This window comes from Vombatus ursinus, unplaced genomic scaffold, assembly GCF_900497805.2.
Source record: "Vombatus ursinus unplaced genomic scaffold, bare-nosed wombat genome assembly UNPS02014826.1, whole genome shotgun sequence".
Taxonomy (NCBI): Eukaryota; Metazoa; Chordata; class Mammalia; order Diprotodontia; family Vombatidae; genus Vombatus; species Vombatus ursinus.
The window spans coordinates 5,795,919-5,821,469 of NW_020954604.1; the positions used below are offsets into that span (position 1 = coordinate 5,795,919).

Here is a 25,551-nt window from a genome sequence, read left to right on the forward strand (position 1 = left end):
TGAGTCATGTGTTATCCAGCAATACACCCTATTTATGGAACAACCTACGTCTTTGGAGAGAATTAATTGCAGACTCTTTTTCTTAAATGAGACATTAAAAATAATTTTTAAAAAGAGGTATATTTGCCCACTTGGATTCAAATGACTTTTTAACTTCAATACAAAAATTTTACATGCATTTATTAAGTGACTACTACATGCAAGGTACTACAGATACAAAATCAAGAAATGAAATATTCCTTATCCTTGAGGAATTTACATCCTCCTACCGTAACATGATGTGTGCAGATAGTAATATTTAGTATTTATGTAACACTTCGAAGTTTGCAAAATGTTCTACGTTCACTATTTCCTTTGAGCCTCATGACAATACCAAGAAGCTCACTTTATTATAGTTGTTTTGGTTCCCATTTTACAGATAGGACATCTGAGGCTCCAGGATGAAGAGATTTGTCCAACATCACACTGATGATAAATATCAGAGGTGGGATAAGAACCAAGCTCCTCCTGACTCTAAGCTCAGTTCTCAATGTCGTCTTCCACCCCTGTCCTATTCTTCCCCCTTCGCCCAATAATTCTGGGTAAGGACTTGACCTGAAGAGGTTCAATTTATCTCTTTGCTTTGTTGTCCCCATCATAGAGTTTTGCTCTAAGGAAATCTGCAAATGCCTACTCTGCCTCAGGGTCCTTTGCCAAATATCCCCCATAGTGCTGTTGGTAGCACTTGTGGATAATTTGAGATTATCTGAGATCATTAAAAAAAAGCCTATGGGTATGTAGATGTTCAGAAGGAATTGAATTAAAAAAAGTGGAGAAATATTAAATTCTGATCCCCCAAAGAAACACTAAAGAAAAAAAAATAATTGCAAAACTACTAAGCTTCCCTCATTCTGATTCCTTTCTCCCTTGACCCTCCTGAGCTACTTGGAGAGTATGACTGCTCAAAAATTATTCATTTGTCTACCAAATAAAGTTTGGACTTCTTAGTTTTTTCATTCAAGACCCTTCACAAGTTGGTCTCAATTTACGTTTCAAGGCTTTATGAACTCCAGCCTCCAGGCAAACTAAATTACCCACCATTCCCTCAACATGCTTTGTGCCTGCCTACCTCTGGTCCTTTCCTTCTGCCGTTCCTTCTCCCCAGAATACCTTTTCCTCTCTCATTTCTGCATGTAAAAATCCTATTTGACCTTCAAGGCTCAGTACACGTTATCTCTTCCGCCTGCTGTGATCATTCCAGCCAGAAGTGATCTCTCTCAACTCTCAACTTCTACAGACCTTTCTTCATCCTACTCACAAGGTCTTTAATCACTGCCTCATATTAATTAAATATCTATAGTGATACTTTCATTAATAGGACTTTGGAAGCTAAATTTCTTTTAATAAAGTCACGAGTGAGGGAGCAGGTAGGTGGCAAGGTGGATAGAGCACCGGCCCTGGAATCAGGAGGACCTGAGTTCAAATCCAGACACATGATACTCACTAGCTGTGTGACTCTGGGCAAGTCACATAACCCCAATTGCCTCAGCAAAATAAAAAATAAAGTTACGAGTGATGAAGGAGTAGGGGAACAAAACCATTCTGTTCTCTAAAGTTGTCAGTAGCAATGGTAACTGTGGAGAGTTAGTGAGAATGGTCTTAGATACAAGCCATCTAAGGTAGATAAGGCACTTCCTTGATTCTCCATATTAGATATAAGGTTGTGGATAGCCATAGTGACTTATGAGCACAGGCAATTCATTAGTAATGGGGCAGCCAGGTGGTACAATGCATAGAGTGCCAGGCCTGGAGTCAGGAAGACTCATCTTCCTCGATTCAAATTCAGCCTCTGACACTTACTAGTTGTATAACCTTAGGCAAGTCGCTTGACCTTGCTTGCCTCAGTTTCCTCTTCTGTAAAATGACTTAGAGAAGAAAATAGCAAACCACTCCAGTATCTTTGCCAAGAAAACCCCAAATGGGATCACAAAGAGTTGGACACAATTGAAATGACTGAGCAACAACAAAAATTCATTAGTAAAGGGTTTGAGAGGTGCCATGCTTAGTAAAATTGGATGTTTCACTGGTTCAATTAGAGGACTCTGAAGAAAGAGGAAGAGACTTTTATTAAAGAAGTTAAGCAGGTTTGGCCCCAGGTTCTCTAAGAACAAAGAATATGCCTAACATGCTTGTTCTTGGCGTGTTCTGCATTTTTTTTTCTTTTGTCAGGTTCCCTCCCATCAGTCCCATCAATCAGATGTGCATCAAAAAGGTGCAAATAAAGTGGGAGGTGAGGTCTGAGGAAGAAGGTCATTTGGTTATAAGGGAAGGGAGAATACTTGCCTGAGCAGAGGTGTTCCTTATTACCCCAAAGCAGTTCAGGTTTCCCCCCTCAGTTCATTTCCCTTTCCCAAGTTCAGAAATCTGCTCCAGCTCCTGACTCCTTCCTCTTTTCAAAAATGATATTGACTCTAAGGGGAGGGAAAATGTTCGCAGAGAATTCTTTCTCCCTTCCTTCTCAGATGGGTGTGTCCTGGTCCTGTCCGCCTAGAACTACAGAATAATGTATCAGGAGGTACAGAAAACCCAGAAGGAGTATGTGTGCCAGGTAGTTGCATAGTTTAGATCTTTATTTAAAAAAAAATCTCGCTAGAAAAGTGTAAGCTGTGACTGCACAGGAGTTATGTTGGAAGCAGGGTCCCCTTCGGCTGCTTCCTGAAGAGAGGCACCTAGAGGTAAGCTAAACCATGCCCAGTTGACCCTTCGGTCTCTTAACTCCCAAAGCAGGCAGAGACAGCATCTTATTTAGCACTGTGTGTTCACCTAGTGCCTAGTACAATGCATTGTAGGTGATGGGTACTCAATAAATGTTTATTCAGTTTGTTGAATGAGTGAGTGAAATGAATGAAGGCAGCTATATTAAATTGTCCTGATTTTGTGGAATTGTAGGGGCAGAGCTCAGAGGTGAAAATCTAGTTTTTCTTAGTGAGGTTCAGGAATGATGATTCAGGTAATATCATTATTATTGACTCTTTATAAGTCTGGGAAGGAAGAATTAAAAAGATGGAGTGGGGAGAGCAGGGCCAGCCTGGGTAGCTGGACAAGGGTAAGTCTCCAATGGACTGTCCTAAATTTGGCTTTTGATCCCCAGCTTCTAATCTTGATGGATCTGGTCTCTTACATTTTATGAATGAAGAAAACTGTGACATAGAATGGGGTAGGAAGTTGTCCAAGGTCTTTCAGTTAATAAATAGCAGAGCCAGGATTTGAAGGTAGATTCTCGGACTCCAAATGCAGCATTTTTTCTGAGTTGTATCTTCTGAGATATGATATGATATGATATGATGTGATATGATATTGTATTGTATTGTATATTATATTACATTATATCATATCATATTATATTATGTTATATTGTTATGTTATGCTATATTATGTTGTTATATTGTGTCGTGTTGTGTCATGTCATGTTGTATCATATCATATATGATCGTATCATATTATAATGTGTGATATTATGTTGTTACATTATGTGATATGATGTGATGTTATATATTATATTATAATATATTATTGTATTTTATATGTGTAAGAAGTTTCTATTGATCTCTTTTCTTTCTGTACTCTGCTATTTGGGGATTAATTCATCAAGATAATAATGGTAAACCTTATCAAAGTGAGGCAGGTAGGCAACTCAGTGGTTAGAGTGCTCAACCTGAAGTCAAGAAGACCTGAGTTCAAATCTAATCTTAAATACTTATTAGTAATATGGCCCTGGACAAGTTACTTAATCTCTGTCTCAGTTTTCTTATCTGTAAAGTAGAGATAATAATATTTACCTCCTAGGGTTATTGTGAGCAAGAAATTAGAAAACATTTATAAAGGACTTTGCAAACCTTAAAGTACTCTCTAAATGCTAACTATTATTAGCTATTATTAATTCAGTTGCCTTGGTAGAAATAGTTTCCATAGCAGAAGTTCCCTATGCTGGTGAGATATGTATGTATACAGACACACATATGTATGTACATAGCTTAGACTTGTAATTCATATATCTATTTATATATACATCCATGTGTGTATATGTGTGTCTGTGTTTTATATATGTGTGTGTGTGTGTGTGTGTGTGTGTGTGTGTGTAAATTTATACATTTTGTTGTTGTTTGGTCATTTCAGTCATATTTAACTCTTTGAAATCCCATTTGGGGTTTTCATGGCAAAGATGCTGAAGTGGTTTGCCATTTCCTTCTCCAGCTGATTTTACAGATGAGGAAACTGAGGCAAACAGGGTTAAGTGATTTACCCAGGGTCAAACAGCTAGTAAGTGTCTAAGTCCAGATTTGAACTCAGGAAGATGAGGATGAGTCTTCCTGATTCCAAGCCCAGTGCTCTATCCACTGCTTCATCTAGCTGCCAAGATTTATATGTGTGGACATATATTTCTCTTGTGTGGATATTTATATTTTTAATATATTATTTGGGCCAGTCCCATGATTTCATTAGTGTGGGGAACTTGGTCAGGAAACTCCCTTATTGATGCAGATTGAGTCTTATAGTTGATTTGCTCAGGGCCAAACAGCCCCCATGCATCAGAAGCATCCTTTGAACCCAAGTTTTCCTGATGCTAGAGCTGACTTTACCCACTACCCCTAAGACTAATCTTCTTCCTGCCATGGCTAATCCTTCTAACTGTTTCCTTGATCCCATTTTCTTTCATTTTCCCTGGGACTCATTCCTCATTTGCATCTTCTATTTTTCCTTTTCCTTTGGTTCCTTCTCCTCTGTCTACTGACATTCAGATTTCCTCTATTCCGCTAATCTTCCCTTGATTTTGTTATCCCAGTAAGCTACTGCCCCATGTTCATTTCCCTTTTTTTTCCTGCCAGATTTTTTAAAAGCTCAATTTGTATTCTCCCACTATTAATTTGGTCCTCAACCTATATTTATCACTTCTGAAACTGTTGTCTCTATGGTAACCAGTGGCACGTTCCCCCTCAGACCTCCAGTCATTTTGATATTCATGGGCCTTTTCTCAGCCTTCATCCTCCTTGACTTCTCTACAACATTATACCCTGATGTGAACCCCAATAATCTCTCCTTCCTTGATCCTAAACAATCTAGTTTTTCTCCTACTTTTCTAACAGTTAGTCCTTTGTCTCATTTTTTCTGTCCCATCTTTTTAACACTGGTGTTCCCCCAGGTTCTGTCACTGACCCTTTCCTCTTCTCTTTACATTTTTCTTCCTAGGCAATCTCATACACACTATCCCAGTTCTGTATCTTACTCCCAGCCCTCTGTCTATAAAGACTCAGGCTTGAATTTCCAGCTTCCACTCACATGGTTAATTTTCTTTCCCAAGGTCACACAGCTAGAACATGTCTGAGGTCAGATTTGAACTCAGGTCTTTCTGACTCCAGGCCCAGGGCTCTATCCACTGGGACACCTAGCTGCTCACAATATGGGCAATTATAATAATAACAATGATAATAATGATAGTATTACATAGTGTTTTAAAGTTTACAAAGCACTTTACAAATATTATCTCACTTGATCCTCCCAACAACCCTAGGATTTTAGGTGCTATTATCATCCTTGTTTGCCTCAATTTCCTTCTCTGTAAAATGGGGATCTTAATGGCACCTACCTCCCAGGTTTATTATGAGGATCAAACGAGATAATAATTATAAAGGTCTTAGAACATATTATATATGTTCTATATATCTATATCTATATATTATAGAACATATTACATATGTTCTATAACATATATACGTGTTGTTGTTTAGTCATTTGCAGACATGTCCAATTCTTCGGGATTCTGTTTGGGATAGATTGACTCTTTCGTTCAGTCTTTTTTTCAGTCATGTGTGACTCTTTGTAAACCCTTTTTAGATTTTCTTGGCAAAGATACTTTGATGGTTTGCCATTTCCTTCTTCAGCTCATTTTACAGATGAGGAAACTGAGACAAACAGGATTAAGTGACTTGCCAAGAGTCACACAGCTGGGAAGTGTCTGAGGCCAGATGTGAACTCAGAGAGGTGAGTCTTGCTGTCTCCAGGCCTGGTGCTCTACCCACTGGGCCACCTAGCTGTTCCATATAAATGTTAATTGTTATTATTATTAATTGTAGATGTTAATGTAAAGGGATTAGGGTAAATTTTTGCTCACTTTGGTGTATAGCTTAGAAGTTGCTTTGGGTCCAAATTTTTTACATCATCAATTTATTTGTCGTCAGTTCATAGATATATAGCTGGAAAGGACAGCAGCCGCTATCTAGTCTAACCCTCTCATTTTCCATATGAAGGCACAGGAGGTGGAGTTCTTTCCCAGGGTCACACAAGTACTAAAAACTTCAGCCCATGTCCTCTGACCCCAGAGCTAGCACTCCATGCCTTTCTCATAAAATTCGAATGCAGAAAATAAAATGCAGTTGAATGAATCACAGAATGTTAGAGATAGGAGGTGGTTTAGAGACCTCCTTGTCCAAATTCCTTATTTCATAAGTGAAGAGAGTAAAGCCAGGAGAGGCGTCTTGCCCAAGGTTACAGAGCCCTAAGTGGCATACAGGGAATGCTAAAGGAGGGCTTCCATTTCAAGTTGTCTGTTCTTTACACTAAAGCTGAACTTTCAAATTGTCAGGATTATGGATAAGCAAACAGAATTTACTATAAATATGAGCTATGCTTACCCCTACAGATATCTTTTGCTTAATGGAATGGTAAAGTTTGCCAGAAAGTGGACTTGTATGAAGCAGATCTTATTTTCCCCTCTGCTTTTTTTTTTCCCCAAAGTGACTACTATTTTTGTTTGTGTCCTACTCAGTATCGTGGTAGTAGGAGTTTTCCTATATGATACTGCGGAAAGAGCCCTGTGATTTAGAGTTCTTGGTTCAAGTCCTGGTTCCTCTAATTGATAGATTTGTGACCTTGGGCAAGTCATTTCTCTTTTCTAGGCCTCAATTTCCTTCTCTATAAAATGCAGAGGTTGAAACAAATGACCCCTTAGGTTTCTTCTAGATCTAAATCTAGATGACTATGAACTTTTAGACTATGGGTTAGAAAGTGGACTAATTATTTAGGGGGGAAAATACAGCTTCATGGTGAATTTCTTGGCCGTGAACTATGTTTTTATATACAAACTATGTTTGTATGCATATGTATATGTCTCTATGTTTCTATTGGGGCAGCTAGGTGGTACAGCTAGACTCATCTCCTTGAGTTCACAGCTGGCCTCAGACACTTACTAGCTGTGTGACCCTGGGCTAGTCACTTTGCCTCAGTTTCCTTATCTGTAAAATGGACTAGAGAAGGAAATGGCAAACCACTCCAGAATCTTTGCCAAGAAAATCCAAAATGGGGTCACAGAGTCAGATACAACTGAAAACTACTGAACAGCAACATGTCTCTATATCTCTACCTATCTATCGATTATGTAATATCCTTCTACATTGCTAAACCAGTCAAGTGAGAAAGGCAACCTTTTATCCAAGAATGAACAGATGATATGGCACATCTGTGGGGCCCACACAGACTGGGACTTAGTAGCTCCTGGTTCTATTTCTAATATGGAGTAACTTGACAGAGGGTGAATTGAGAGCTTAGGTTTGTACTTTATCAACAAAAGATAAAGATATTTACAATGAATGCAGACGCTTTTAAAGCTAAAGTTGATGGTAGATGTTGAACATGAAAGCCCCTAGGCCAATGTAAAAAGAAAATTGAAAAATACGGTTCCTATTTCATATATCTAATAGTAAAGATTATTTTATAAGAGTGATCTCTAAGTTCCTTAAGGGCAATGACTGTGTCTTGTAGATATTTGTATTTTCATCACCTAGCATGATGCCTTACACACAGTAGTCACTTAATAAATGCTTGCCAAACTGCTAAAGTCATCATACAAGAGGATGTCATCATTGGCCTTTCACTTATAGCACACATACTATTGCTTCACCAGTTGTGATGATGAGTTTATTCTGATTCCTCTTAATGGTCATTGGCAGATGTCCTCAAGACAATTAGTTGGCTAAGGGGTGTGGCCCACGCTTGTGATAGTAGCCACCAGGAAGACTGAAGTCGGTTGATTTCAAACCCTGAAGTTCTGAGCTGCAGTGGGTGACTATGCAGATTGGGTGTCCATACTGTTTGGTATTAATTAAAGTCCAGGGCTCTTGGGGGCTATCAGGTTGCCTAAGGAAGAGTGAGATAAGGAGACCCAATCTTTAAAAAGGAAAAAAAAAAGATCAAGTGCCTTGCATGTAGTAAGTACTCCATAATTGATTGCTGCATGAATGAATTTATTTTAGTAGACAGGGAGTTAAAGTGGCTGAAATTGAGATAGAACTGGTTACAACTATAAGCCTGAGGTTACAACATCTGTTAATGCACCTGGTAGCTTAAGGGAAGCACTGAGAATGGTTCTTTCATTCCCTTCCCAATTTTTGTTTGGTAGGAGTTATGGCAACATTCGAAGGATTAATGGGTGACTGATCATCAGACCACAGGGATAGAGTAGAGAAAGGAGACAGACATAGGCTTATTGAAAGAAAGGACTCTAGATGACCATGGAAGGACCAGATAATTGGGAAAAACAAACAAACCCTAGTTATTATGAAATGGTTGGAAATACCCAACATGGGGGACTTTGTAGATGTACAGTAGTTTAGGGCTATATGGTCTGATAACTACATGCTTCAAAGGGGAATGTGATATAAGAATTTCCATGTAGTCCCTGAAGAGAAGAGTTGAATGGTGAACACATTGTCCCTGCTCCTATACTTAGAATGAGTCATCTAGGTCAATAAAGCTCTTTGGTTTATCTCTGAAAAACTCAATCCCTATGATCATGTCACCCTAACTTTCTAGCAGGTCTAGTAAAGAGAAGCCGTGAGTGGAACACATGTTTGAGGGATAACAAAATGAATAGAGTCAGAAGTATATATTCTCTGACTTAGAAACAATTTTTCTTTGTGGAGGGATAATTGGCTTCTAACAGGCTTGGATGGGGGTCAAATCTATAATTGTGCTTATATTAACACAATTCTCTAATCAGCTGAAATGATTATAGGATCGTAGATCTAGAAGAGAACTCAGAGGTCATCTAATTCAATTCACTCATTTTACAGATAAGCACAGGTCCGTGCAGTTCAGCCTAGCTACTTCCACTGGACACACACAATATACATGCACACACATGCATACACATATATACACACATACATACATACATACACACATATACATATAGAGAGTCAGAGAGAGAGCATTTCATATTACTATATTTATCTACTGTGAGCCATTTCATCTAGCTGCCCATCTCCCTTTCTAAAGTACCTTTCACCATTACTGCTCAGACAATTTTGTTACAGAAACAATTCAAAAGGAAACAAAATCAAATGGGGAAAATAAGAAATCAGAGTGACTTGAAGTTGCTAGGAGTGTCATGTCCTTGTTGCTAAGCTAAAGGCTTGGCTGGGAACAAAAGGCTTGGCATCTTCGCTGAAATACTATTAATTCTCATTTAAGAGAATCTGCTATAACTCCAGGCCATACCAAACCACAAGTGAGGAGAAAAAATTCTCTGGTAACAGAGGTCTGGAATGAAGCCAGTCTCTGAGTACTGAAGTCAGATTTTTTTTTTCAAAACTAAATTGGGCTGGGTTTGCCATATGCAGAGGATGAACCCTGCGAGGATGCTGAAGCAATTGTTGGGTTGAGAAGGAAAAGGGATTTTTTTCTTAAAAGTAGGCAAAGGAAGCCCTTCAAAGATACCTGTAAACAATCAATTAAAGATAAGTTAAGTGCTTACTACGGGCCAAGCACTGTGCTAGATGTTAAGGATAGGAATTAAAAAATAAAATAAAATAAAAATCAAACAATTCCTACCCTCAAGGAATTATGTTCTATCAGGGAAGACAATAGGTACCAATATGTGAATATATACAAAATATACAATATAAAAAATAAAAGATCATTTTGAGGGCAAAGCACCCAAAGCTGAGAGGATCAGGAAAGACCACGTAGATTATGAACGGGTACCATATTACTTGCCTTTTCAATGGTTAGGGGGAGAGGCTGGAGAGAGGGAGAGAATTTGGAAGTCAAAATCAAAATGTGAGTGTTAAGAAATAAATAAACATACTGTAGACTATGTTGCTTGAACTGAGCTTTGAAAGAAACACAATTTGTATTGATAAAGAACTGAAGTCAGTTACTAGGAGGTGATAAGACAAAGGAGAGAAAAGCTAATGAGACACAGTCAGAGATGGAAGCTTTGTTTTTTATATTGAGAAAAAAGGCAGATATCAGACTAGAAGGCAGGTTCACAAGCAGGCCCTAAAAGTCAATGGTTTCATTTGAACCAGTGGTATAATGAATCATAAAGAGAAACAAGAATAAAGGAATGTTTTGCAATTTATCAATTTTAAGTGTTTATTACTATCTTTTGTATATTACTCATATTTCCCACTGTCTTACTTCTCCTACCAACTTCCAGAGAACCGTTCCTTTAGAATACCACTGAAAATGAAGAAATTGAGTATGTATGTATAATTGAACATATATACACATTCATATAGAAACACATGATATACATAAGTATATATACATATATCTCTCTATAAAATAACATACATATATTTTTGTTGTTGTTGAGTCGTTTCAGTTGTGTCTGACTCTCCATGACCCTATTTGTTTTTTTCTTGGGAAAGATACTGGGTGGTTTTGCCATTTCCTTCTCCAGCTCATTTTGCAAATGAGGAAACTGAAACAAATAGGATTAAGTGACTGGCCTAGGGTCACATGACTAGTAAGTATCTGAGGCTAGATTTGAACTCAGAGAAATGAATTTTCCTGACTCCAGGCCAAGTGCTCTATTCACTGCTCCACCTAGCTGCTCCACATTTATACATATACTCATATATGCTCATATGCATACATGTATACATACAAATATGAGTATATAAACATACATATGAGTATATATATATATATATGTATACATATGAGCATTTTGCTAATCTATTAATGCTTGAATGTAAGTATGAAGACAGCAGGGATTATTTTATTTTTGTCTTACAATAAACCAATTTTAGCATTTATTAAGTACTTACTACGCCAAACACTGTGCTAAATGCAAGGGATATAAATAAAAAGCAAAATTAATCACTTTGCCTAGCACAGTATCTGGCACATAGTAGGTGCTTAATAAATGTTTGTTGATTAATTAACTGGATGATTGGCAGATTAATAAATTTGCCCATATTTTAGAAAATATAGCAGATAAAAGGAGGGATCTGGAGTCAAGAAGATTTGAGTTCAAGATCTGCCTCTGATGAATAAGTGACAATAAGCAAGTCACTCAACCTCATGATGGAAGAAACTCTAAAACAGTAAGTTAGAAACTTGTTACTGATTAACATCAGTGGAAGGAGTTTCTATACCTGGAGTCCACTGTACCAAGGGTATCAAACTCAAATACAAACAGGGGTCACTTAACTGTACATAAGGATCCCTGCAGGCTACATATTAGCCTGGAAAACCACACATGTTGATAGGTTTCTTTTTTATTATTATTAATACATCAACACATTAAAATCAGATAGGAACTAGATTTTAATCTGGTTTGGGCCACATTTGGAAGTACTGTGGGCTGTATGTAGTCCATGGGTCACATGTTTGACAGCCTCTGCCCTACACCAATAAAATCATATATTTATACTACCCCTTTACTCTCTGCCTTTTTTTTGATGCTTCTGTTCAAATAAGAGATAAGAATTTTGTTGGGAAACCTTAGGTAAAATTTGGAAATTGTACCGCTTTAGCAATTGTTCAATGGAGCCTTCACTATAGCACATTTGAATAAATACCCATATGATGATGGAGACAGCAACTTTTTTTATCATTAAGATATGAACTTTAGGGGCAGCTAGGTGGTGCAGCGGATAGAGCGCTGGCCCTGAAGTCAGGAAGACATGGGTTCAAATCTGACCTCAGACCAAACACTTGACACTAGCTGTGTGACCCTGGGCCAGTCACTTAACCCCAGTTGCCTAAAAAAAAAAAAAGATATGAATTTTAAAAAGTAATGTTAGAAAACAGCTCCTCATTGTCTTCTCTGTCATGCTGAGCACTTTGCATAACCTTTATCCCAGTTCTACGTCTGTTCTTAATCTAGGGGTCTTTTTATTTTTATTTTCCTCAAGTTATAGACTGGATGTGCTTTCTGAGGAAGGCCAGTTAAATACAAAGGTTCATCACCAGTAGACTGCTTACTTGATGAAATCTTTGGCCGTAGCAACCCATGAAACAAACAAGCAAACCAATACCAAATGGCCCTTGATCTAGTGTAACCCCCTTCCACTTCTTTAGTAATGGTGCCAGAGTAACAAAGAGAGTCAGAGAGTAGTACTAGGAATCATATGGTTTTCAGACGGTAAATGTTCATTTAACTTAATGGTACTCTGAATGGTACCAGATCCTTGTCCAGTGACCAATACGTAGACATACTGCTAGAGGAACTGCCTCAGGTCAGATTTGACTTTCTGGCTACATATGAAACTAGGAGACCAAAGAAAGCTATAGTTAAACACAGGGATGTCTTGCACATTTTCCTTGGAGAAACAACTAAAGACATTGGCAGTTTCATCATATGTCCAAAAATAATTTCACAGGACTGTCATCCTGCACTACAATGCTCTTAGTAATCATTTGCCACAAGACCACCAAGTAGATGATTGTGGCTTATGCACCAATTTCTGTTGCAGAAGATAAAGAAATTATTAAAAACCACTTGCTAAAACCTTCCAAATTAAATTAAAATATATTTTAGTATTTGCTGAATTCAATGCAAAGGTACACATAGAAGACGAAACGAAGAAATGTGTAGAAGATTATGGCTCAGGATTAAGGAACAAAGGAGTCCAGAAACTTGTAGTCTATCAAAAAGTTTCACGTCTCTACATGTCATAAGTACTTTGTCCAAGAAAAGGGTTAGTAGGTGCTGGGGGTGGAGAGTACTGAATAATATCACAAAAATGTAATTGATTTTATCTTAACAGGGAGGAAGTAACTGGTTACCAATGTGGGAGTCATTTCTAAATCAGCTGTGAAAGCACAATATGACTGTTGTTGACTTTTTAGAACAAAGATCAAAAGTAACCATTGTTTGAGGTGATATAGGGACTGGCCACAATGTAGAAAGAAGAAAAACATTAGAGATACTAAGAAATTGATGGGAGACAGTACCCAAGAAAGAATCCAAGAATAAAACTCATGGCTTCAAATTCCTATTTACAAAAGTGCCCAAAATGGTTAACAAATAAGACAAACTGGAGATCCTAATACAAAGAGGCAAATTTGGTCTCTCAGATATCAGCAATACTTGATGGTATAAGACCCATTATTGTAATATGGCCCTGGAAGGGTCTAGATTTGGAGGAGAGGGAATTCAAGGGCAGGTTACCCCAAGCCTGGCACAGTAACATGACATGATAATAGGGATAGTGGGCTTCAGTTATGCAGGTATATGTCTTCTGGAGCTTTTTCTTTGCCAAAAGCATAGCAGCTAATATTTTCTTGACTTGTCTTCGTAATAATTTCATTCCTCAAAAAATTTAATCAACAAAGGGAAATTCCATTTTGCATTTGATTCTCACCAAAGAGAAGCTGGTTTAGAAGTTACCACTTAATCTAAATCTCAATTTGTGATAGAAACATTTTTATTAAAACTTTAAAAAAAAATTTTCAGTTCCAAGTTCTTGCTTTCCTTCCATCCCTCCTCCACCACATGAGAAGGCAAGAAATACGATATCCATTATACATATGAAGTCATGCAAAACATATTTCCTCATTAGCCATGTTAAAAAAAAAACCAAACAAGGAAAATAAAGGGGGAAAATATGTTCTTTAATCTTTAATCTGCACTCCGGGACCATCAGTTTTCCTTCTGAAAGTGGAAAAGATTTTATATCATGAGTCCTTTGGAGTTGTGGTAGATCATTGTATTGATCAAAGTTACCAAGTCTTTTATAGTTGATTATCTTTACAATATTGTTTTTACTGTGCAGATTATTCTCTGTGTTCTGCTCATCTCACTTTGCATCAGTTCATATCAGTTTTTCCAAGGTTTTTTTTAAACTACCCCTTCATCTTTTCTTACAACACAAAAGTATTCCATGTGATATAGATTCCATGAGACAAAGAAGGATAGAGCCAGGAATAGAACCTAATATGCACAATGGATTAAAAAAAAAAAACAAACACATTTCAAAGCCATCAGAATGATAGGTTGGCTCCCATGGACTAAAATTCCATTTTATTTTCAATCTTAAAATTTCAATCTCTTTTCAATCCATGAAAAATGAGAAGCTATTAAGAAAATAATTTTCATGGAAAAGCAGAATTGTCTAAAAAGAATAGTGTGATTACTTGAGGAACTCAGCAAACATATATTGTGAAAGGAAAATAAAAGCAGTAACAAAAGTAACATAAGAGGACATAGTCCTATAATAATTATATGAGTTTTCAATCTTAAAATGAGTATAGATGGGCAAGGAAAGTGAACAATAGCAAAAAGGATTTTCCAAATACATGCACACACATATACATGTAAACTGGAGGATTAAAGAAATAATAATAGCTAACATTTCTATAGTGCTTGCTATGTGCTAGGCATTGTGCTAAGCACTTTACAATTATTATCTCATTTGATCCTTACAGCTCTGGGAGGTAAGTGCTATCATTGTTCTCATTTTACAGATAAGAAAACTGAATCAAACAGAGGTTAAGTGACTTACCTAAGGTCACACAGTTAGTGACTGGATTTGAGTTCAGGTCTTTCTGACTCTAGGCCTGGCCCTCTATTCACTGCAATACTTAGCTGTCCCAAGGATAGGACAACTATAACTAATGACAGAAAAAAGGCAGAACTATAAAATCTTTTATGACTTCTGTTTTATCTATAGAGTGATCTGAGATGTAAGCTAGATAATTAAGTGGATTCAGAAATTAGTCATGGATCAATGTTAATTAGGAAGGATGTTTTCAGTGGAGAGCTGTGCTTGGCCCTGTGCTCTTTAATATTTTAATCAATGAGTTGGAGAAGGCACAGATAATATTCTGCCTCCATGCTTATAAAATTTGCAGATGACATGAAGCTGGGAGGTTAGCTCAACATACTGTGTGACAGTTAGTACTTAATAAGATGAAATCTAATAGGGCTAAATGCAAAAATGTTATACTTAGGTTCAAAAAATTAATGTCACAGGAACTTGGTTGCATCTCATAGAGTTCTGTCCTAGGGCCTCTTTTCCTCCCCCTCTATACTACTTCACATGGAGATATCATCAGTTTCCAAGGATTTAATGATCATCTGTGCTAATGATTCTTGATTCTACTTATCCAGTACTAATCTCTCTGCTGATCTCCAGTTTCATATGTCCAACTGTCTATCAGACATCTCCAATTGGATATCCAGTAGACATCTTGAACTCAACATGTCCAAAACAGAACTCACTCTTTCTCTTCAAACCCTTCCCTCTTCTAAATTTCTTTAGTATTATAGAAGGCAACACCATCCTCTTAGTCCCTCAGGCTCACAACCTAGGTATCATCCTCAACTCCTCATTATCTGTCATCCCCAATATTCAATCTTTTGCCAAGGTCTGTTGATTTCACCTTTGCAACAGCTCTCCAATGTACCCCTTTTTCTCCACTGACACTGCAACCACTCATCTCCTCATGCCTAGCCTATTAATTAGCATTCTGGTTGCTCTTACTGCCATAAGTTTCTCCCTATTCTGATCCATCTTTCATTCAGCCATCAAAATAATTTTCCTAAAGTACAGATTGGACCATATCACCCCTCCCCCCTACTCAATAAATTCCAGATACTCCCTATCACTTCCAGGATCAAATCCTCTGTTTGGCATTTGAAGTCCTCTATAACCCATTCCCCCTATGCCTTTCTTTTTTCAGGCTTTTTATACCTTACACTCTGCCATGTACTCTTCAATTTAGGGACACTGGCCTGACTTCCTTCAAGTCCCAGTTAAAATGTCACTTTCTATAGGTAGCCTTTCCCATTCCCTCTTAATTCTGGTGGCTTCTTCTGTTGATTATTTCCTATTTATGTTATGTATAGCTTGTTTGTACATATATATTGGAATGTTGTCTCCGCCATTAGATTATGAACTCCTTGTGGGCAGGGACTATCTTTCGCCTTTCTTTGTATCCCTAGCATTTAGCACAGTGCCTGACACACAGTGGGTGCCTAATAAATACTTATTTATTGACTGACAAGTACAAGATAGAGGAGGCATGATTAGATAATAATATTTCAGAAAAAAAGATCTGGGGTTTTTTTTTTTTTTTAGCCTGTAAGTACAACATTAGTGCTTGATGATGGCTTCAAAGCTTCATGATATAAATATATTAGGGGCAGCGAGGTGGCATATTGGATAGAATGCCAGACATGCAGCAGGAAGACCTGAGTCCAAAATCTGCCTCAGACACTTACTTGGTTGTGTGACTCTGGACAAAGCATTGAATTTCTCTCAGTCTCAGTTTCCTCATCTATAAAATGGGGATAATCATAGTTCCTGCCTCATAGGGTTTTTGTGAAGATAAAATGAGATAACATATGTAAATCACTTTGAAAACTTAAATGGCTATATAAATTCTAGTTATATGTAAATCATCAAAAAGCTAATTATAGACCTAATTTTGTGAAAATTTTTTTAATATCCTTTAGCCAAATAAAAAATTCTATTTGGGCCACAGAATTTACATTCTTCCACCCCACACCTACACATGCAATTTTCTATCCTTTTAGCTTCCCCATCTATTCCTTTGCCTCTTCTCTGATAGAGGGAGTAAAGTATAATAAATAGAACAAGAGAAATGGCCCCAGAGGACCTAGGTTCTAATTGTAGCTTTGTTACTTACTACCTGTGTGACCTTGGACAAGTCACAATCCCTCTGGGCTTCAAATTTATCATCTGTAAAATGAGGTAATGGTCTAGATCATTTCCAAGATCCCTTCCTGATCCAAGTCTATGATCCTATAAAAAAGAGGAAGCATCTGTCAAAAGCCCATGCTTTTGTCACATATATGTAGAAAGAGAAACAATAAGTTGATGATTAAGAAACATAATCTCATAGAAACATAATCACAAATACCCATAAATTTAATCTATGGGATTAAATTATTCCCATAATTGAATTATGAGAAAAATCAAAAGAATAATTTAAATTATTAGTCTTTTAAAAATATTCTATATAGGGTAGGTGTAAGCAATCCAAACCAAGGGTCATTGTTAATAAGGTGACTAATGTTGATATAAATAAGAAACATTGGCCACAAATACTCCCAGGGGAAGGTTATAGAGACAATAGGAAATCCCTCTCTGAAGGCTGAGAAGCAAACCCTGGTGATTGTTCACAGCAAGCTGAAGGATAAGAATTATCAGAAAATTAATTTATCCATATGAATTCAAGGAAATGAGGGAGTTTCTGCCATGGTTAATCCTTTAGACCAAGGCTTCTGCCAGTGCAGCTGGAGAACATTCCACAGAGAACTCACAGCTGGCCCAGAGAATAATACTATGTAAATACTCAGCATCCTGCTTACAGGAGTTAATGAAGCTGATCCAGGAGAGGGAAGCAGAGTTGGTGGATTCTGAGAATATGTGATAAACAGGCTTGGCATAGATTAGGGCAGGTGTTCTTAACCTTCTCTGTGTGTGTGTCATGGGCATCTTTGGCAGACAAGAGGAGCCACTTATTAATAATAATTAATAAACTATTATTCCCAGAATAATAGTTTTAAATGTATAGAATAAAATACATAGAATTACAAAGGAAATCATATTGAAATATGGTTAACAAAATATTTTTAAAAAACCAAGTTCTGGACCCCATATTAAGAACTCCTTTGATTAGGGTTACAGAAGGTGCCTAAGAGGGGTTGTGTCAAGAATGTGTATGTGTTCAAGGCAAAAATTTTCATTTCTCCATTTTGCCTTTGCAATTCAGTTCAATTAATGAAATAATAAATACCTTCAAGGACCTTCAAGTCTACTGGAAGCAACAGGAAATCTGCGCATCCCCATATATCTCTTTATTCCTTTCATTCTCCATTCAGTGTTAATCAAGAAAATCAAAACTACAGTCAAAGCAATGGCAGAAATGATTGTAAGGATGTTTTAGAGAAAAATCTCAATTGAGTAGAGAGAAAAAAACTACATCAAGCTTTGATCTCTCACTTTGAACCACATTAACTTCTATCAGAGCCTTAACAAGTAAGTTTTTCATTTGGGGCAACAACTTTGAGACTTGGTTCAAATGACTGTCTAAATACAGGGGTAGTCATACTGGGAGATGGAGTGATGTACTTTCATTCAGGGGAGAGACAGGTGAACTCCAGTAGAGAATGGTGCCGTGGCAAAGGATTCTAGGGACAGTGTGATGAAGCAGAAAGTGCATTGGAATTGGAGACAGGAAGACTTGGGTTTGATCCTACAGTAGACACTAGCTATGTGATCCTGATCAAATCTCTTCACTTTGTGCTTCAGTTTCCTCATCTACAAAAAGAGATTATTAATGGTACCTACCTCACAGGGTTGTTATAGAGATCGAATGACAATAAGGAGCTCTGCTCACCATTAAGTTCTACATAAATGTCAACTATTGGGAGGCAGAGTCAAGATGGCAGAGTAAAGTCAGAGACTCATCTGAATTCTCCGCCAAGCCCATTCAAATACCTTTAAATAATAATCCTAAACAAGTTCTAGAGCAGCAGAACCCACAAAAAGACAGAGTGAAACAATTTTCCAGCCCAAGATAGCTTAGAAGGTCAGCAGGAAAGGTCTGTTGCACCAGGGTGAGAGTGGAATGCAATCCAGCACAGGCCAAGCCAGCATAGATCTGGCCCTAGCAAACCAAGAACAGGCCTCAGGATGAATGAATCAGTGGCAGCAGTGGCAGTTTCCAGACCTCTCCACCCACAGACAGTAAGAGAATCAGACAAAAGGTCAGAAGAAGATTTACAGGGGTCCCTTTGCTGGCACCAGGGGGCAGGACTCTGTTGCATTGACTATACTTGGATCTGGGTCTCAGCCCTGAGTCTTAGTCCCAGTGTGAGGAGGAACACTAGCATAAAGGAGCTTGCAGCCACAGGGGAGCAGGGACCCTGATCACCATTCCAGGGTTGAATAGAATGCTTGTGATCACTCACAAATCATTGCACAGTACAGAAGAGTAGTAAACACACCTCTTTCTAGATCATACCATTTGGAAGAACCAAAAACTTATAGGTCCCCAGAATTACTTTTTAAAACAGCCGCACAAAAAACCCTGAAGGTTGAGATAGTGCCCCCTCCACTTGGGAAGCAGAGCCCCACTTTAGTATAAGACCTGCAGGGGTGGGGAACCTGCAGCCTCAAAGCAACATGTGCCCTTCTAGGTCCTCAAGGGCAGCCTTTTGACTGAGTCCAAGTTTTACAGAACAAGTCCTTATATTAAAGGAGTTTGTTCTGTGAAGTTTGGACTCAGTCAAAGGGCTGCCCTTGAGGACCTAGAGAGCCTCATGTTTCCTCAAGGTCACAGGTTCTTCACCCCTAGATAGAATTAAAGATCAAGAAATAGGTTGGGAAATGAGCAAACAAAAGAAAAGCACTCTGGTCACAGAAGGTGATTATGGTGACAAGGAAGACCAAAACATACTCAGAAGAAGACAACAAAGTCAAAACTCCTATATCCAAAACCTCAAAGAAAAATATAAATTGGTTTCAGGCCATGGAAGCGCTCAAAATGGATTTTAAAAATTAAGTAAGAATGGTAGAAGAAAAATTGGGAAAAGAAATGAGACTGGTGCAAGAAAATAATGAAAAAAGAGTCAATAGCTTGGTAAAGGAGGCACAAAAAGTACAGTAGAAAATGACACCATTAAAACAAGAATAGGTCAAATGGTAAAAGAAGCACAAAAATCAAATGAAGAAAAGAATGCCTTGAAAAGCAGAATCGGCCAAATGGAAAAGAAAGTACAAAGGCTCACTGAAGAAAATAATTCCTGAAAAGTTATAACTGGACACATGGAAGATAATGATTTTATGAGACATAAAGAAATAATCAAAATTAAAAGAGTGAAAAAATAGAAGAACATGTGAAATGTTTCATTGAAAAAACAACTGACCTGGAAAATAGATCCAGGAGAAATAATTTAAGAATTATTAGATTACCTGAAAGCCATGATTGAAAAAGAACTTAGACATCATGTTTCAAGAAATTATCAAGGAAAACTGCCCTGATATACTTGAATTAGAGGGTAAAATAGAAATTGAAAGGATCTACCGATCACTTCCTGAAAGAGATCTCAAAATGAAAACTCCCAGGAATATTATAACCAAATTCTAGACCTCCCATGTCAAGGAGAAAATATTGCAACTAGACAGAAAGAAACAATTCAAGTATCATGGGTCCACAGTCAAGATAATACAAGCTTTATCAGCTTCTACATTAAAGAACTGTAGGGCTTGTAATATGATATTCTAGAGAGCAAAAGAGCTGGAATTACAATCAAGAATCACCTACCCAGCAAAAACGGGTATAATTCTTCAGGGGAAAAATAGATATTTAATGAAATTGAGGACTTTTAAGCATTCCTGATGAAAAGATCAGAGCTGAATAGAAAATTTGACTTTCAAATGCAAGACTCGAGTGAAGCATAAAAAAAAGATAAATGGAAAGAGAAATCATAAGGGATACAATAAGGTCAAACTGTTTATATTCCTACCCGGTAAAAATGATGTTTATAACTCCTAAAACCTTTCTCATTATTGGGATAGTTAGAAAGATGATATTTGTATAGTAAGCAGAGGTGTGAGTTGAATGTGATGGTATGATTATCTAAAAAAATAAAATTAAAGGATGAGAAAGAGGAATTCACTGGGAGAAGGGGAAAGGGAGAGGTAGAATGGGATAAATTATCTGACATAAAAGAGGCCTGAAAGAGATTTTGCAGTGGAGGAGAAAATGGGGGAAGTGGGAGGGGGAAAGGTTAATCTCACTTTCATCAGAATTGACTCAAAGAGGGAATAATATACACACTCAATTGGGTATAGAAATCTATCTTACCATATAGGAAAATAGGAGAGGAAGTGGATAAGAGAAAGGGGGGCATAGCTGACAGAAGAGAGGGCAGTTTGGGGGAGCTAAAAATCAGGAGCAAAACACTTTTGAGAATGGACAGGGTAAACTGGAAGAAAATAGGGTGGAGGAAAATATATAATTGGTAATAATTATTGTGAAAAAAATTTTTTACAGTGAATTTCTCTGATAAAGACTTCATTTCTCAAGCATGTAGAAAATTGAGTCAAATTTATAGAAATAAGAGCCATTTCTCAATTGATAAGTTGTCAAAGATAGATATGAACAGGCAATTTGCAGACAAAGTAATCAAAGCTATCTATAGTCGTATGAAAAAATGCTCTAAATCACTATTGATTAGAGAAATGCAAATTAAAACAACTCTGAGCTACAACCTCACACCTGTTGGATTAGTTAATGTGACAGAAAAGGAAAATGACAAATGTTAGAGTGGATGTGGGGAAATTTAAATGCTCATGTACTATTGGTGAAGTTGTATACCAATTCAACCATTCTTGAGAGCAATATGAAACTATGCCCAAAGGGCTATAAAACCACATATACTCTTTGACCAAGTAATGTCACTGCTTGGTCTATATCCCAAGGAGACAAAAACAAAAAGGAAAAGGACCAATGTGTACAAAAATATTTATAGTAGCTTTCTTAGTGGTGGCAAAAGAATTGGAAATTGAGGTATTGTTCATTAATTGGGCAATGGCTGAGTAAGTTATATATGATTGTGATGGAATACTATTGTGCTTTGAGAAATGATGAGCAGGATGCTCTCAGAAAAACATGGAAAAACTTGCATGAACTGATGCAAAGTGAAATAAACAGAACCAGGAGAACATTGTACACATCTATTATGAATAACTTGGCTAATCTCAGCAACACAATGATCCAGAACAATTCTGCAGGACTTCTGATGAAAGGTGCTATCCTTTCTTTTTCCAAAGAAAGAACTGGTAGAGCCTGAATGAAGATCAAAGATAGTTTTTCTTTACTTCCTTTATTTTCTTGGGGTTTTTTTGTCTGTGTTTTCTTTCACAGAATGACTTACATGGAAATATATTTTGCATGACTATACATGTATAACCTACATCAAATTGCTTGCCTTCTCAACAAGCAGGGAAGAAGGGCAGGGAGATAATTTGAAAAAAAAAAGAATGTTAAAATTGTTTTTCCATGTAATTGGGAAAAATAAAATATTAAAAAAGAAAAAAATGTCAACTATCATCATCATTATTATTACCATTATTATTATTATTTGCTAGGGCTAGCAGAGGACCACAGAACAAGATATGGAGTTACTGTGGGAGCAGGAACTTCTTCCTCCTAACTCTAGGGATAACTGTGTCCTTATAGGAGGCACCATTTGCCTTGAACTAATTAATTTTATGCTTAGGCAGTCCTGGGTCAGTGAAGACACTGTTAGTACTCATTGGTTCCTAGAATCTGAAAGGATATAAGAGATCATCTAATCAAACCTCTCATTTTTATAATCTTTAATCTTCCACCCTTACCCCCATCAAGTTGAGGATGGGAGGAGATGTTCTTTTATATTTGACCTTACCCTTCTTTAAAAAATTCTATAATTGACTTTGCTCTAGATTGAAAAAAAATTATTTCCAACAAACCCACTGTCTCTACAGTATTCAGAACTACAGGGGATCTTTCAGATATAATTCACTCCCATCATTTTATAGATGAAGAAATTGACAACCAGAGACTTTTCCCAAGTCATACAGTTGTCAAGTTAGTAGCAGAGTCAAGACTTGAACTCAGGTTATCTGGTTATAGAACCAGTGATATTTGCATCATGTCAGACTTTTTTTTTTTTTTGAGGGGATTGGGGAAGCTAGAAATGAAATTTTGCTGTGGATCTCATGAATTATGGTTAATTTGTTGCCAGTTAGGAAAGTCTCAAGGAGGCAGGTTTTCAAGGTTGGTTGACTCATCTCTCTGTATAATGAAATTTTGTGTTATTTATATAATAAAATTCATGATGCTAAATGATCCAGTGCCTTGGTATTTTAACTTTATCTACCCTGAGATGAAAAAAAAATCCTCCAGTGTAATAAAAAGGTCAGGATGATCAATGTTCCTAATTAAAAAGGAGAGTGGATCATTTTTTTAAAACCCAAGAGCCTGTACTAGTCATACCTGTACAGCTCCAAGAAGGCTGAAGAATGATCTCTTATTAAGACCACAAAGCCACTAAATATCCTTTTTTTTTCTGGCAAAGAAGGCCCTAAAGCATTGACCCCTCTGGCTAGCATAGAGTAGAAGTAGAAATTTTATCAAGCTATAAAGGGAATTTGATCAATGTAGAAATCTCAGTTTACATTGGGCTCAGTAGTGCTTTATTCAAGCTTTTTAAACGGCACAATAAAAGAATTTATCTTTTGGTACCGAACTACCTGGAGAGTTGCCTTATCCCTACAATCTAACTCCAACCTACATGCCCCGCTATTTATGTTCAGTCTAGGGTACAAAAGAAGAAATGGAGAAAATGAAATTTTGGGAGCTCTGTCTGGTTTCCCTCCTGACTTTGGGCATGGAATCTGAGGGCCTGCTGTGGGTAAGTCTGTTTGCCCTATCCATTCTTCTTTATCACTTCTAATGTCTCTCATCTTGACTCTTCTGGGATTCTTTAAAAGCCAAGCAATTTAAATTTAGAACAAAGAACATTGGACTAGAAGTTAAGAGACCTGGGTACCAGACCTGGCTCTGACACCAATTAGCGATGTGACTTTGTAACTGAGTTTCCTGGACTTCAGTTTCTTGGTGGTTGGAAAACTGGTAATAGTGAGTCAGAGCTCTTATATCTGGGGGCGGAGGGTTCTCCATGATGTCACAAGAAGAATTTATAAAACCCAGGATCAGCCGTGGACCCTGGAAGAGGTCTTTTACTCTCCTTGAGCTGACACACCTTCAGTTGTATTACAAGGGAACCATCATTCTCATCTGGAACTGGGGTCATAGCTTTAGAGTTGGAAAGGGCATTGGAAATCATCTCTTTATTTTACAAATGAGAAAAATGTGGTCTTTGAAGTTAAAGTAACTTCTCCAAGGTCTCATAGGCAGTAAGCAGCAAAGCTAGCATTTAAACCCAGGCCCCATGACTCCAAATCTCATGTTCTTAGTGGCAACTGGGTGGCAAATACACCATTGAACTTGGAGTTAGAAAGACCTGAGTTCAAATCCTGCCTCATCAAATTCTGCTTATATCTACTAACTGTGCGATCCTAGGCAAGTCCCCTGACCCTTCTGAGCCTTCCGATCCCTTCATCTGTAAAGCAGGGATAATATTATAAATAATTACATTATCATTAATAATTAAGCACAATTAATAATTAATAGTATTAATCACTCAATGTAAGTAATTAATAATATTACCTACTTCACAGTTATCATGAGAAACAAATGAGATAAAGTAAAGTACAAACCTTAAAGCATTATATAAATACTAACAATTTTTTTTCCATGACATGATATACCTCTGTATAAGACCCAACTCAAGATACTCATTGTACTACCTAAAGAGACCAAATCTATTCTCCTTTCTGCTGAGGAGTTGCTGCAGAGGCATGTCTATGAGGTAGAAAATCTAATGAAAGCTTGAGTTTCCATCCCTCATAATTCCATCCCTCCAGTGTTCAGTGTCTGGGGACCCTTTCTTCTGCTTTGTTAGTCAGCGCCATTTATTTGGAGCCAGCACCTGAGCTACCTGACAGTGTTAAGTCTTTATTACTACAATCCTATGATCTTGGACTCTAAAGCAGAAAAGGTATGATATTATTTGTCCCCAAAAGAGCAGAGTTCCTTTGTAGATCTCTGCTTTTGTGGACAGATCCAGAGGTAGGTACTGAGTTGGTTGGCCAAGGTAAAGAGGTCAGCAGCTACTACTGAGCTGACCTCATCCTAGTCTGTAGACTGGTGTCTGAGAATGTGTTTTTGAGGCACTTCTGGTGACTGACAGGAGAGGGAGCAACTGGGATAGAGACAGGATCCTTACTCTTAGTTCTAAAATTGTACTATCTCAGGCATCTTTGATCAGTGATGTATTAGGCAAAGGTGGGTAGGGAGAGACCATACAGGATGACACTAGCAAGTAGACAAGGACACTGGGGCATCTCTTTGATGCTGCTTTTGTTGAGGATTTGGATCTATCATTTCAATCAAGCTGTAGCTCAGAGAACAAAGCAGATTAATTTAAAGTACAACTTTTTAAAACCTTATCATGCTTCCTTTTCAGAGAAACAAGAGTCTCAAAACAAAAAAGGACCTTGATGTGAGCAAGGAAACACATCCAGGTGAGAGTTTTCAGGTCCCACAGGCAGAAGCATAGAACAATATTCTCATTTGGGGACAAAAACTCTGTGTGTGTGTGTGTGTGTGTGTGTGTGTGTGTGTGTGTGTGTGTGT

At 37.5% G+C, this 25,551-nt stretch overlaps 1 protein-coding gene across 4 annotated transcripts in view; it reads left to right on the forward strand.

Moving 5' to 3' along the window:
- Positions 1-2,332: 2,332 nt before the first annotated feature.
- Positions 2,333-25,551, forward strand: part of ADGRF1 (adhesion G protein-coupled receptor F1) — a 66,534-nt gene continuing 43,315 nt past the window's right edge. For 3 of the 4 annotated variants that reach the window (XM_027838294.1, XM_027838297.1, XM_027838296.1), the window contains exons 1-3: positions 5,977-6,018; positions 23,607-23,704; positions 25,382-25,439. In XM_027838294.1, the coding sequence (XP_027694095.1) occupies positions 23,627-23,704; positions 25,382-25,439 (136 nt within the window). In that variant the 5' untranslated portion in view covers positions 5,977-6,018; positions 23,607-23,626. Of the gene's footprint in view, positions 2,715-5,976; positions 6,019-23,606; positions 23,705-25,381; positions 25,440-25,551 lie in introns of those variants that run through there. The other variant, XM_027838295.1, reaches the window with a different exon arrangement.